General features: G+C 35.6%; 2 protein-coding genes across 9 annotated transcripts in view; both read right to left on the bottom strand.

Annotated features, from left to right (window-relative positions):
* Positions 1-1,055: 1,055 nt before the first annotated feature.
* On the bottom strand, positions 1,056-5,191 carry tmem88a (transmembrane protein 88 a). The gene is made up of 4 exons (XM_059539510.1): positions 5,030-5,191; positions 4,866-4,915; positions 2,339-2,748; positions 1,056-1,447 (listed from the first exon to the last, which is right to left on the bottom strand). The coding sequence occupies exons 3-4, from the start codon at positions 2,714-2,716 to the stop codon at positions 1,166-1,168; spliced, it is 660 nt and encodes a 219-aa protein (XP_059395493.1). The 5' UTR covers positions 2,717-2,748; positions 4,866-4,915; positions 5,030-5,191; the 3' UTR covers positions 1,056-1,165.
* A 1,530-nt stretch (positions 5,192-6,721) lies between these two features.
* kdm6bb (lysine (K)-specific demethylase 6B, b) overlaps positions 6,722-13,002 on the bottom strand; it is a 31,109-nt gene continuing 24,828 nt past the window's right edge. For 7 of the 8 annotated variants that reach the window (XM_059540025.1, XM_059540024.1, XM_059540029.1 and 4 more), the window contains 10 exons: positions 12,307-12,512; positions 11,890-11,993; positions 11,711-11,779; positions 11,075-11,223; positions 10,285-10,399; positions 10,004-10,191; positions 9,767-9,908; positions 9,554-9,680; positions 9,293-9,463; positions 6,722-8,390 (listed from right to left, as the gene is read on the bottom strand). In XM_059540025.1, the coding sequence (XP_059396008.1) occupies positions 8,367-8,390; positions 9,293-9,463; positions 9,554-9,680; positions 9,767-9,908; positions 10,004-10,191; positions 10,285-10,399; positions 11,075-11,223; positions 11,711-11,779; positions 11,890-11,993; positions 12,307-12,512 (1,295 nt within the window). In that variant the 3' untranslated portion in view covers positions 6,722-8,366. Of the gene's footprint in view, positions 8,391-9,292; positions 9,464-9,553; positions 9,681-9,766; positions 9,909-10,003; positions 10,192-10,284; positions 10,400-11,074; positions 11,224-11,710; positions 11,780-11,889; positions 12,513-13,002 lie in introns of those variants that run through there. The other variant, XM_059540030.1, reaches the window with a different exon arrangement.

The following is a 13,002-nucleotide window of genomic DNA, read 5'->3' as shown; positions in this document are numbered from 1 at the left end:
CATTCTTCAAAATATCTTCTTTCATGTTCAACATAAGAGAGAAACTCATACAGGTTTGGAACAACATGAGGGTGAGTAAATGATGACAAAATTTTCATTTTGGGATGAACTATTCCTTTAAAGGCAGCTTCATCCATCAGTGGTTCAACCTTAATTTTATGAAGTTCCGAGATTAATTTTGTGTGCAAAAATTTTGTTTGTATCCACAGAAATAATTTAGAACAGTGCATGGGAAAAGTGTGTATGGTTGTGTAATGAAATAATGGGAGAATATCACTACATACATGGGAGAATGACTTAAATTACTTAATAGTTTGTTATACATTGACCATTTTTTTTTAATTTCATACATTTATGGTGGGAATGTTTGATTTATTTTATAAGTAGTAAGTGGTGTTTGTACGGTAATAAGAACATTTTTACAAATAGTTTCTATTGATAAATGTACAAAAATCCCTAAAATACTAAAAACACATTTTACAAAGGAACAACATTACAATAGGTATTTCGTTTTTAAAAATAGTTCCACCCTTTTTCTCCATCTTACAGACCTTAGGTTAGACACCATACTGAATTTATCATGTATAAAAATCAGGCAGTGAGGGATAGACTTAATGTCTTTACAATGGCACGTGACACACTGTATAAAGATCCTAATAAAGGTTCCAAAAGGGGGTTTTCACAGTGATGCCCAGTTTTGGTTCCCCAAAGAACCTTTAAGTGAACAGTTCTGAAAAGAACCATTTTTTCTTAATGTGAAGAACATTTTAATAATCTAAAGAACCCTGTTCCACAGCGGAGAACCTTTTGTGGAATGAAAAGGTTCCATAGATGGTAAAGTTTCTTTGTGGAACCACTGATGCCAGTAAAGAACCTTTATTTTTTAGAGTGTATTTCATGTAATTTTCAAAAATGAAATATGGTGCTACCCCGACAAAGGTCTATAGACTGATCCAGTTAAAAATGAGGGACTAAACATCACTGCAAAAGCATGGATAAAAAATTAAATTAAATTAAATTCTGATTTTGAATAAATGCACAATTTGCAAAACTGCTGAGAACATGGCACTGCTTGTATTGACATAATAGGCACAATTTGGTTCTTTGACATTTTGCAATGGCTATTCACATTAAATTCACCATGCTCTTTTTTTTTTTAGGCTGCTCAAACCCACACGCTACCCTTTCCCTCGCTCTCTCCTGCCCCCTGCTGGCCACAGCAGCCCCCCAGGCCTCGATGATGTGATGCAGGCAGGTTCTTGTAGACAGCACGGCTGTAGGGGATGAAGCACAGGCCCAGCTGGAGGTGGCGGGCCATCCTGCAGTAAGCAGCCAGAGCCAGAACCAGGAGCGGAGCCAGCAGCAGGAAGCCCACCACCAGTAAAGCCACACAGCCTCCATCATCCAAGAGATCTGAACAGTAGACGGAAGTACCGTGGCGCTGAACCTTTGGAACAGACAGGGAGTAGTGCAAGAAAAGGAGTTAGTAAAAATTGTGTCTGGTATATATTCTCAATGTCAGTTCAGATAAGAGCAGGATTACACTGACCAGCGATAAGAAAATTCATAAAAACATCCACACATATGGTGAAGCAGTGGGAGTTGACTGAGGCAGCTCAGATGGAGACAGCTAACTGATCACTGACGCAGGGAAATGATAAAGAGAGGCTCGTGTGACAGAGTTTATTTCCTCTTCTCACTCAGGTGATTTGTGTTAGTTGAACTGAACTCTGTTTAGTTATCAGTGCTATGACACTGAGGTGTTTTCATTTCTTTTGGAGGGAGAGAGATGAAATTTGGGGTGGAGGACAAGTACAGAAAAAAAAAGATTCAAATAACGCAGGTAATATAAATATAGACTGACTTTCAAAAGTTTGAGGTCAGTTGTTTTAAGAAAGTGACACTTCAAGGACTCGTTAAATTGACAATAAAGACTTTCATAATGTTACAAAGTATTTATATTAGAACAAATGCTGTTCATATGAGCTTTCTATTCATCAAACAATCCTGAAAAAAAATGTATCACGGTTTCCAAAAAAAATATTAACCACCAAATCAGCATATTAGAATGATTTCTGAAGGATTACATGACATTGTAGACTGGAGTATTGATGCAGAAAATTCAGGATTTCATCACAAGAATAAATTAAATTTTAAAATATATTAGAAATATAAAACAGTTCTTTTAAATGGTAGTAAAAATTATAAATAGCCTATTACTGTTTTTCAGGTATTCTTTTATTTACTATTATAATCGGAATCGACATTAAAAAGTTTGATTGGATATTAACTTTAAGACTACGTTACTTATTTGGTACGTAACTGAGATCGAGCTTACCGTTGAATGGCAGAGGAAGCCAAAAGCGACCATGACGAGCGAAGGCAAGAGGATGAGGCCGAAGATAAGCGCAGCCAGACACACATTGAGCGCGAGGATGATCAGATTCTGTGCTGTCACGAGAACAGAACAGGCCCAACAGTCCAGAGAGCCCCTCAGCTCCAGAGGAGACTCGTTCAGCGCACTGCCTGCTATCGAGTAGGGAGGAGGAACCACCACACCTGAGTTGGACACGTTTGCTCGAGTACTGGAGGAGACGGAGCCGGTGTGATGGAGGCGCGGGTGAGGGGAATCAGGCTCCACTCGGTCCGTGGCGGTCTGCAGGGACACTGGTTTCTCCAAGGTACCGTTACGGGGAAGACTCATCTTGCCGTTCATCAGTCTTTCAAGTATGAAAGTATAGTTTTTGGCTGGCACAAAAAAAAAAAAAAATACAAATAAATAAATAAATAAATTGTAAATTGGACACACACAATGATGAATAGTCGCCATGTTAACAGCAATAAAATGACTAGGTTCAAAAGAAGTTAAAGGGTTAGTTCACCCAAAAGTGAAAAGTCTGTCATTATTACTCTCCCTCATGTCGTTCCAAACCTAAAACCTTCGTTCATCTTCAGAACATAAATGAAGATATCTTGGAGCTGAGAGATCTCTGACTCTTTAAAGACAACAACTGAAATGTTCCCAGACCCAGAAATGTAGTAAGGACATAGTAAGTAAAGACATACCCCAAAATGTAATGAACATAAATCCTACATCAATTCCTGTGATAACACTTGTGTATTATTTGAGCTGTAAATCTGTTTAAATTACGTTTAGAGTCATTTTATTACTTGAAAGTTATTATTACTTTTTTTACACTATGTTAACACATCTTGTGGCCATACTAGAAACAAAAGACAAAAAGTGTGGACTATATTTCTCTAAAAAGGTCTGGGAAAATGTAGAGAAAGCAGATGGTGATAACTCACACAGAAGATCAGGAAATGAAGCCGCTGACCCCACCCTGATCTCCAGGATGACCCAAAAATATGAAACAATAACTTTGGAATGGCTCATCAGGAAACTCTGAATGCTAATCAGATCACAAATACTATAAAACAGCGGAACCCTAAAAGAGCAAACAGTCATAAATAGCCTTTAACAACTTGTTACAGATCCACAATAACTTTCAAGCAAGTGAATGTCAGGAAAAATAAAAAATAAAAAATAAAATAATATATATATTCTGATTTATCCAGGTTAGTCCCTTTGATCAATAATAATATCAGATTGAGTAGTATAAGGACAGATGTTAGAGCACAGATCTACATGTTTTAGATTGTGACTTTCGGAGGTCACATGCTTGCTTATTCTTTCTAGGAACAAGTCCTCTGCTTATCTTTGTTTATTTGGAGTGGGCCCAATTTTTGGTGAATACAAGTATGATTTCACGCTTCCATTAATAGTTCTGATGCTATCAAGACCTTGATTTAAGAACCTTTCCCACAAATTCACCTTTTAAACTCTTAAAGGAGCAATTTGCTGTGACCTTAAGGAAGTTTTCAATGCCCTGTATCACTTAAGTGTTTATTAAAGTGACAATAATTATCAAAAGACTCATTCATATTTTTACACTTATAAAATTATAAGTGGTAAATTATTTTCTTTTTATTATATATATATACATATATATATATATATATATATATATATATATATATATACACACACACACACACACACACACACACACACACACACACACACACACACACTTCATATTATTAATATTAACAGTTTAGGTGTTTAGATATATTTAGATACATTTGCCTAGATGAAATCAACACCGTGACTAATCTTACATTCTGCTTTAAGGTTCAGAATATCAGGAAATTCCACAAAATATATAAATAAATAAACGGGGGTTTTGACAGGACATAGAGTGTCTTCACGGAATAAAAGTTAGTATATATAGCACAACAGAGCCCAAAATGCACTAAACTATGAAATAAGTTCAAACAGAGTTCAAAAAATTCAAATAAGAATGTATTTAATCTTGGTCCAAGATACCAGACCTTAATGCTTTATACTACAAGACCTTTGCAATCTATTTATTCAAAGCCTTAATGATTTAAAGGCCACAGTTTATATGTGCATATTTAATATTATTATTGCTTTTATTATTATATAATGGATTTTTATTAAATTAATGTTTTAATCTTTTTTGAAAGAACTGCATTTATTTGATCACAAATACAGTATTGTGAAATATTATTACTATTTTAAACATGTTTTTAATTTTAATAATTTTTTTTTAAATGTAATGTATTTCTGTGATGCAAAGCTGAATTTTCAGCATAATTTCTCCCGTCTTCAGTGACACATGATCCTTCAGAAATATTCTAATACGATTTTAAAAATCTGCACAAAAAAAAAAAAAATTGTGATATTAAGTAAAACCCTAAAAGTCATTTACATGAAACTTTATGAAAATTATTTACATAAGCTCATTCCCAATCCAAAATCTAAAATCTTCTGTACTTACATTAGAGTAATGAAGTTGCTTGTCCGTTCCCTTAAACACCACCTTTCCTCCTGCAGAAAAATGTCCTTTACTTGTTATATAATTTCCTTTCCCCAATGAATCCTTCACACTAGCTGAGATGATTATTCCAGTCTATAATTTATTCATCTAGTTTTCATGTCCACCTGTAGAGTCTCCACTGGCTCTGTGTGAAACTGAACTCTGTGGAAGGCTCACTCCTCTATTTCAGCCCCTTCTCTTCCTCCTTTTCTGCTCCGCTCTTTCCTTCCTTTGACGAAGATGTCCTGCCTTGGTAACTCAGTTATATCTCTACGCTCCCACTCCTCCTTCTGGCCTCCTGCTGCTCCGGCTGGGGCATTTAGGATTGTGGGGTGTTGGGAAGTGGGGGCGTAGACTTATCCAGGAGATTTTTTGCCCAATAAGATGGATGACCTGGACTCCCTTTGGAGCTACACACTCCACAAAAGAGTGTTTTGCACATAGTTTGATAGATTTTAACAAATTAGGTGTACTTTGAGGTGTACTTTGTGGCACAGAAAGGGATCAGGAAGGCTTTCTCTCCTGACTTACAAAAATATGAAATACTTTTTATAAGAGTTACTAAAGGCTATGTAGGTCTGTATCACTAAAATATTTGGCTGCAACTACAGCGGGGGAGTTGATGCCTGTTTAATCTCTCTCAGGACAGGTCAGATCTGTCAGGGCACAGGGGGCTGTTGGGATGTCAGCAGATTTCAGCAGACGTGATGTAGATTGGCTGTTTTTGAATGAGATACTGGAGGTTTTTGCTTCAGGATCCAAAATTAAATGCTGAAATTGTGGCAAAAAAGATGTTGGTAGCACTTTAGGGAACAATTCTCACTTTTAATTAGTTGCTTATATCAATTAATAACAAACTGGCTGTTTAGTGCTTATAAAGCAAATGTTCTGCATGACCATATTCTATTCATCTCTAATCCTACACAATACCTAAACTTAACAACTATTAATAAGCAGCAAATTAGGAGTTTATTGAGGCAAAAAAATCATAGTTAATGGTTTGTTATAGCGAGAATCGGACCTTATAAAACAAATTAAACCAAAATCTTTAAAAAAAATCAGCAAATTATATATTACATTATATTATGTTATGTTTATTATATTATATAAACTGAACACATGATGTTAAGTCGTTGAGCTTCTTATATCTGCCATATGGACATTCCTTTGAAACTAATCTATGAATAAATGTAATTTTCATGAATAATATAATACATATAATATAGTACGGCATTTTCTCTTTCCTTTTGAAGCCTATTTATTTTGCTGTCAGAACTATGCACCATTGTATGTTACAGTACATGCATGTAATTATTTGCTTTTAGCATAATTTGGTTCACAGCAGTCTGTGATGTTATCAGAACTGATAAACATTTTCAGGTCATGACCCAGTGGTGGAGAATGACTGTGATAGAGTGAACTGATTAAGATATTGGGTTAAAAGGGGTGAAAACAGGATGATGACTTTTATCTGTGAGCAAATAAACAGTTTACAGTTGTTTATTTATTTATTCACAGCAGTGGCGATATGGAAAGGGAGATAAAAAGGCTGCTGGTGAAATATACCAAGAAGTTAAGTGTGGAGGGATGGTGAAAAACAAGATATATCCTGATATAGTCTTAAAAGAGGAAAACCTGTCTTCCTGTCCTTGGAGCCAGGATTTCCTCAGTAAAGTCCGCAGGGAGCGCTGAGGTGTCATGACCTCTGCAGGCCTCCGCTCCACTCGCAGACAGACAGGAGACTGTGGAGAAAACTGTAACCTGTCTACAATACACTTTCACACACAATCCGGAAATAACTTCTAGGTAAACACATGGGAATTTATCAGAATGTTTTATTTTTTATAGTTAGAATTATATCAGGTATAACACACAAAAATCACAAAATGTTTTAGACAAGTCTGGCTCAGTTCTTAATGTTTTCCTTTGCTTTTTTCGTTTTCATTTTATCTTTTCTTTTTTCTTATACAGTAAAACAAACCAAGAATGGCAATGAACCTGAAAACAAACTCTGAGAGGTATCGATGGAACGCAAATCTGAAAACTCTCAATAATCTGCAATTCATCAAATATGATATAAATCAGAACAGCTAGGATGACTGGAATCACAATATCCTGTACCTCATGTAAAGCAAACAATGTGTTAAATATACAGTACAAAGACATTCAGTTCATTAAAGTGTACTGACTCTGTTCTAAGCACCAACTTGTGAGATTATTAAATTCATGTTTTCAAAGCTACGGATCATTTATACAGACAGAGAAAGAGCCGGGAGGAAGGGGGATCAGCACCATTTTGAATCAGACGTCCCCCCGTAAGCCTCACCACATCAGCACAACAGAAAGATTTACAAAATACGCATGTCTCAGAAAAGAGAAGCATCACGAACGATCAATAAATACAAAAGGAAAAGATGAGTAAATAAATACAAAACAAAGCCAACAAAGAATAATTCAGTTATGATTCCAAAAATAAGAAAATCTAATTAAAGGAGTCGATCAGACTGAGAAAGTTTGCAGGAATTATTATTATAATGTTTTTTTTTTTTAGTTGTAAAAAATGATTCACGTAACACACACAAGGTTTTCCAGACAAATGCAATCAAATACGTTTTCGATTAAACCCGTATTTTTTGGAATAACTGTTACATATACTGTACCTCACGTGATAGTTTAATGCTCTAAAAAAGTCATTATTTATTTCATCAAATACCAGGAAATCATCTTTTGTCTAAATGCATACTACAAGGCCCAAATGGTCTTAGTCTAGATTGTTAAAAAAGTTTTTTTTTTTTTTCTTTCCGAAAACCTTAAAGCCTGACTTAAAAAAAATAGCACCCAGTCAAATATGCAAATACCAATTTACAAAGGTCAGACTTGTAGTAAATATGACACGAACGTAACAACAGAAAAAAACGTAATGCCATCGCAATGGGCATCAGCTCCAAGAGAAATCAGTCCCCTGCTGTTATATACATTGTATCAAAGCACCACTTACTCAGATAAACCAGAGACAAACTGGACTGGTGAAATTGTCTTCCATTTGCATAAAAAACGTAAACTACATCAGTACCTGAATTAATGCACATGTTCGGCAAGTTGACAATTTCTTTTAAAAAAGGAATCACAGCAGTTATCCATTGTGGATGAGTGACCTGATAGCCAAGTCCAATGATGTAGCACCACTCTAGTCATTCTGTAATCAGGAGCGGGAGAACTATCAGACGTCCGTCAGTAGCTGGCTGAGGGAAGACAACTGCGCTGGAGAGACATCGGCTGATAGTATTGTAAACAATGTGAAGTAAACAGCGCTTTGGTTGGCTGTTCTGTAAGTCTGCAGTAGTGGTTTTGGTAAAGAAAAATGAAAAAAGAATAAAAAAGGAGAACGTAAGGTTTGTGCCGCTGTTTTGTGGCAGGAGGGTGGGAGATTTGGTTATGACTGTGTAGATTCAGACATCAGGTTCACCTACAGCTTGGGACTGGAGCCTGTCAAGAGAAAACTCATGCATTACAAGTGCTGCGAAATTCATTTAAAATGGACATACAGTATCATAGTGGTCGATGATGATGATGATGATGATTATTATTTTACTTGGAAACATTTCGCAAAAAAAAAAAATAAAAAAAAATAAAAAAAATAATAATAATATATATATATATATATATTTATATTTATTTGGATTTTATTTTTTATTTATTTTAGACATGTCAAGGTTCACAATTCACAAAGCTTGAAAATCAAGCCTATTTGAGAAAAAAAATTACATAACATGTTCAGCTCACATTTCATATTATAAATGATAGTCTACTAAAAATTTAGCATTTAAAAAAAATAAAAATAGCGTTATTTATTGCTATTTAATTTTAAACATTAATCGTTCACATAAATTATATTTTATAAATTCTATTTGCATACTCAAAATGAATCCTATTTTTTAAACGAAAATGAAAAAAGCTTTACATATTGTTTTTTAATAAATATCCAGTTCCAATTTTACAAAAATATTACACATTCTATTTTGCGTATGTAAATTGATACCTATTAAAAAAAAAAAAAAAAAAAAAAAATATATATATATATATATAAAATGACTTATGTTATTGTTATTTATTATTTTAAACATATCAGGGTCACAGTTTATGAATTCTATTTAGCATGATGAAAATCTAAGTTATTTAAAAATAAATAAATGATAAAATAAATAAATAAATAAATAAATAAATTTTTTTTAGAAATATCAATGGATTTTTTATTTTAATTTTCAGTTCACATTTCACAAAATTCTAAATTTTAGGATCCCGAAAATAAAGCCTTTTTGTCTTATAAAGAAAAAAAAAGTAATCAATAATATGCATATGAATGGTTGTCGTATGAATGCTTGTCTTACCAGGGTGAAGTTATCGTATGTGTTCATGAGCTCACTGATGCGATACTGCTCCAGCACCACCACCCCGCTCAGACTGGGGCTCTGCTCCCGAGCGCAGTCCTCACAGTGAACCACATACGTCTTCCTACTGCTGTTCTCACTGGTCACAAACAGCAGGTTAAACACCTCCACCTGTTCACACACGCACAGTCACACACATCAACCAGATGCAACATCTCACAACAGAACATGATTTGCCATCAGTGTATTGAGTGTCCTCACATCGCACTCGTTGCAGTAGTACGCTGGCTCATCCTTCACCCTGCTCTGATAGGAGATCTTCTTCCCTGCAGACACCAGCTGGTCCCTCAGAATCTGAATGTGTTTGATGGACTGGAGGAGACAATGTCTGAAAGACAAGACAAGGAGGAGATGGAACTATAAGATCATTTCAAGTAGGTCTCAGTGACACAAATAATGCAACGCCACACTCACTTGATCATCTTGAATGTGTTTGGGTCTGTGATCTTGATTGTGCGGGCGACGTTCCAGGACACGTGAATCATGGGGACGATTGATTTGACTTTCTTGATCTCATTCCACTCAAAGCGTTCAAGAGCCAGCTGGTATTGATAGGCTGGAAAGACAAAGATGAAGCAAGTGCCAAATATATTTACAGTAAATGTGTGGTGAATGTCTTTGGCGCCCCCTATTGTCACAGTGTAGACTCACCATTTAAAGGGCCCACGTTCCAGGCAATGTTGTTGCACCAGCCCACGGCCTGGACCCAGTGCACAGTGCCAGCGTTGATCCACACCAGGTCACCGGGTCTCTGAATGAAGCGGTACACTGGGATGTTTGAACGGTACAGATCCTCCAGAACCGGCCACCAGGAGCCTGTCAGATAGTCCACAGTGTGCCTAACACACAGAAGACGTATAGCTTTATATTTAATCACATTTATCATCATGGTAAGCCATAAAAATAACTGCCATGTGTGATCCAAATCTTACTTTTCACATAAGTCACTAATGGCTTTCCAGTAGTGTTCATGGACGGCAAACCACTCACAGTCTCCAGGCCCAATATTGATGTTCACTGAACAGAAGTTATTGTTCTCCTGATGTCCTAGAGGGAGGAAATCAGATCTTCAGTTTTTAAAAAAGTTGTTCTTTTGTCGTTTTCTTTTAAACATGTTCAAGTCACATTTCACAAAGGCTATGCAATATAATAAAAATAAAGTTTTACTTTGGTTAAAATAAAATAAAATAACATCTGAAAATATTTAAAATGTATTTAACTTTGTTTCAAACATTGTCACATTTGACAAATTCTATGATTTTGTCTATTTTAATAAATATATGATGAAAAAAAAGTTATATCATACATTTTTACATTTTATTTTATTGTTAACATGTCCAGGTAATGTACAAATTATAAATTCTATTTATCATAATGAAAAATTATTTTTTTGTAAACAAATGTAAGTAAAATAAAGGGAAAAAAAAAAGATATGCAAACATGCGTACAAAAAAAGTATGAATTAAATTTTGTATGACGATAATAAAGCCTATTCAAAAAATAAATCAAAATTAAATCAAACATGTTTCTCTATGATAATATTGTGTGTTAAAGAGAGTGTGAAACGTTTTGTTATTCTGTAGGAGACAAAAAATATCCACAAGGTAAACAACTTCATAAATTAATAATGTCTTTTTTTAAATCTAAGTTAGTAAGGGTTAGAGAAGGCACAAATGCATGAATACCTTGTGTTTGTGTGTGTGTGTGTGTGTATACACTGACCAGGTGTGCGGCTGCCAGGGACCTTCATATAAAGCTGGACTGTGTTCATGCCCAGTATAGTCTGGCCAACGTGACTTAGCATGTTCGCGCTGGAGGACACACGCATGAACGCAGGCAACTTCAACAGCTCCTGCAGCTGCAGCTTCCACCTGAAGACAAGACCCCACGGTCCTTTACTCACAGCAATACAAGTAATAATGACACTCATATAAGCACAGTGAATGGGGTATATGTCGAAAGTCACCTGACCAAACCGGAAAACTGGTTTCATTGGCGAAAGTGTTAACAGCAGTACGAACTGATGGCAATATCTATGGATTCCAAGGTAATCAGCTAGCTAGCTGTTGTTACTGTTGGCGCTTTATTTAATTTTAATATTCGAATGTTAATTAAAAGAATAAAAATACAAAAACTTTCAGATATCAATCTACATACTGATGGACATCGGTTATCATCATCTTTGGTATCTTGAGTTAACAGCTCTACATAGAAAACACTTGAACCGGAAGCAACAAGACCCGTTTTATAGAATACAGAAGTCTGTTGTGCATGACCCCCATAGACTCCCTGTCCAACATTATTTTACGAATTATTGTAAAATAATATCACCGTGATATCAAAGTGAACATCTCTCACCGTTTTGGGTCCGACAAGTCAATGTTGGTTCCAAATTTAATGATTTTTCCAGTGGTTTTCTGCTCCGAGCTGTTAAAGAAATAAACCAAAAAAACAAATCTAATTTAAACCGGGCCTGGTAATAGCAATCTATTTGAATTGTTATATGATAGTTAAAACATTATTTTTTTTAACTTTACCTGGATGTGGTGGTAGTCCCAGTGTTTCCTTGGGAGATGGAGTTTTTCACAGTTTTTTCTCCTGAGTTGTCATCTTCATCCTCATCTTCACTGTCTTTTTCTTCCTAAAAATACAAATAACTTTCACTTTCTTAAATTTCATTTTGAGTGTGCGTGTGTCACTGTGTACCTAAAACTTCCAGGCGAATGCCTGGAACCTCAGCATCATCAAACTGCAATACCCTTGTCCTGAGAGGGAGGAGAAGGGACATTTCACGTAATATTTTTTCATTTAACTTAATATGATTTTATTGGGTGAGGCAGACTGTTATGCTGTCACCAGAGTGTTTCCCGTTGAGACTTAGATGTATCTCCAGTTAAGCGTGAGATAGAGTTGATTTCTGTTCCCAGTGGAGCGCTCATGGTAACAATATCTACCTGTAAGCTCTCCTGGAAACTGGATGCTTGGTACTGTGCATATTTAGCGATGGTGGTGTGAGATCTGCTGCTTTCGCAGGGCCAGGTCTGGGCGGATCCTGAATGATTCCAGTTCTCATCTGCTGGCTGCTGCACCTGAGTCCTCACTTCCACTGCATGCTCTGAGTTGGCCTCAACCAGGGATTTAGTGGAGAACAGACCCAGATCTAACAGAAAGACAAGAATGTCACACTAAACCGGAAACACCTGAAAGCCATCTTTTTCTCTACGTCTTAGACATACGTCCATGCTGAGAAAGAGTTTTTGTCTTGCAAAAACGATGGCATGTTTAGTCATGTGACACATATTGAAACAATAGATATCTATGTTTATACTGGCATGTGCCTAATATATGGTATACACTTTCATGGTATTGTAAATGATAGGATATATTTTACTTTGCACTATTTTTGTTCATATTACATTCCAGCAGAGATCATGAACCTGCAACTGCTGAGGACAATTGCATTTTAGACCATACGTGGAATAATGGAGTGTGCACTAGACACATCAATAAGTGATGGGATTTTTTGCTAATAAACTGACCATGGCAGAATAATAGCATGAGAGCTTTATTTTATATATCATATTTATATTGTATATTTATTTTATATTACTTAATATCTCACAAAGCTTTAATTATGTTTTACATGTGTG

The sequence above is a fragment of the Carassius carassius genome, chromosome 45, assembly GCF_963082965.1.
Source record: "Carassius carassius chromosome 45, fCarCar2.1, whole genome shotgun sequence".
NCBI classification, from domain to species: Eukaryota; Metazoa; Chordata; class Actinopteri; order Cypriniformes; family Cyprinidae; genus Carassius; species Carassius carassius.
The sequence above is the reverse complement of the archived record's forward strand: the minus strand, read 5'-3'. Positions and strand labels throughout refer to the sequence as shown.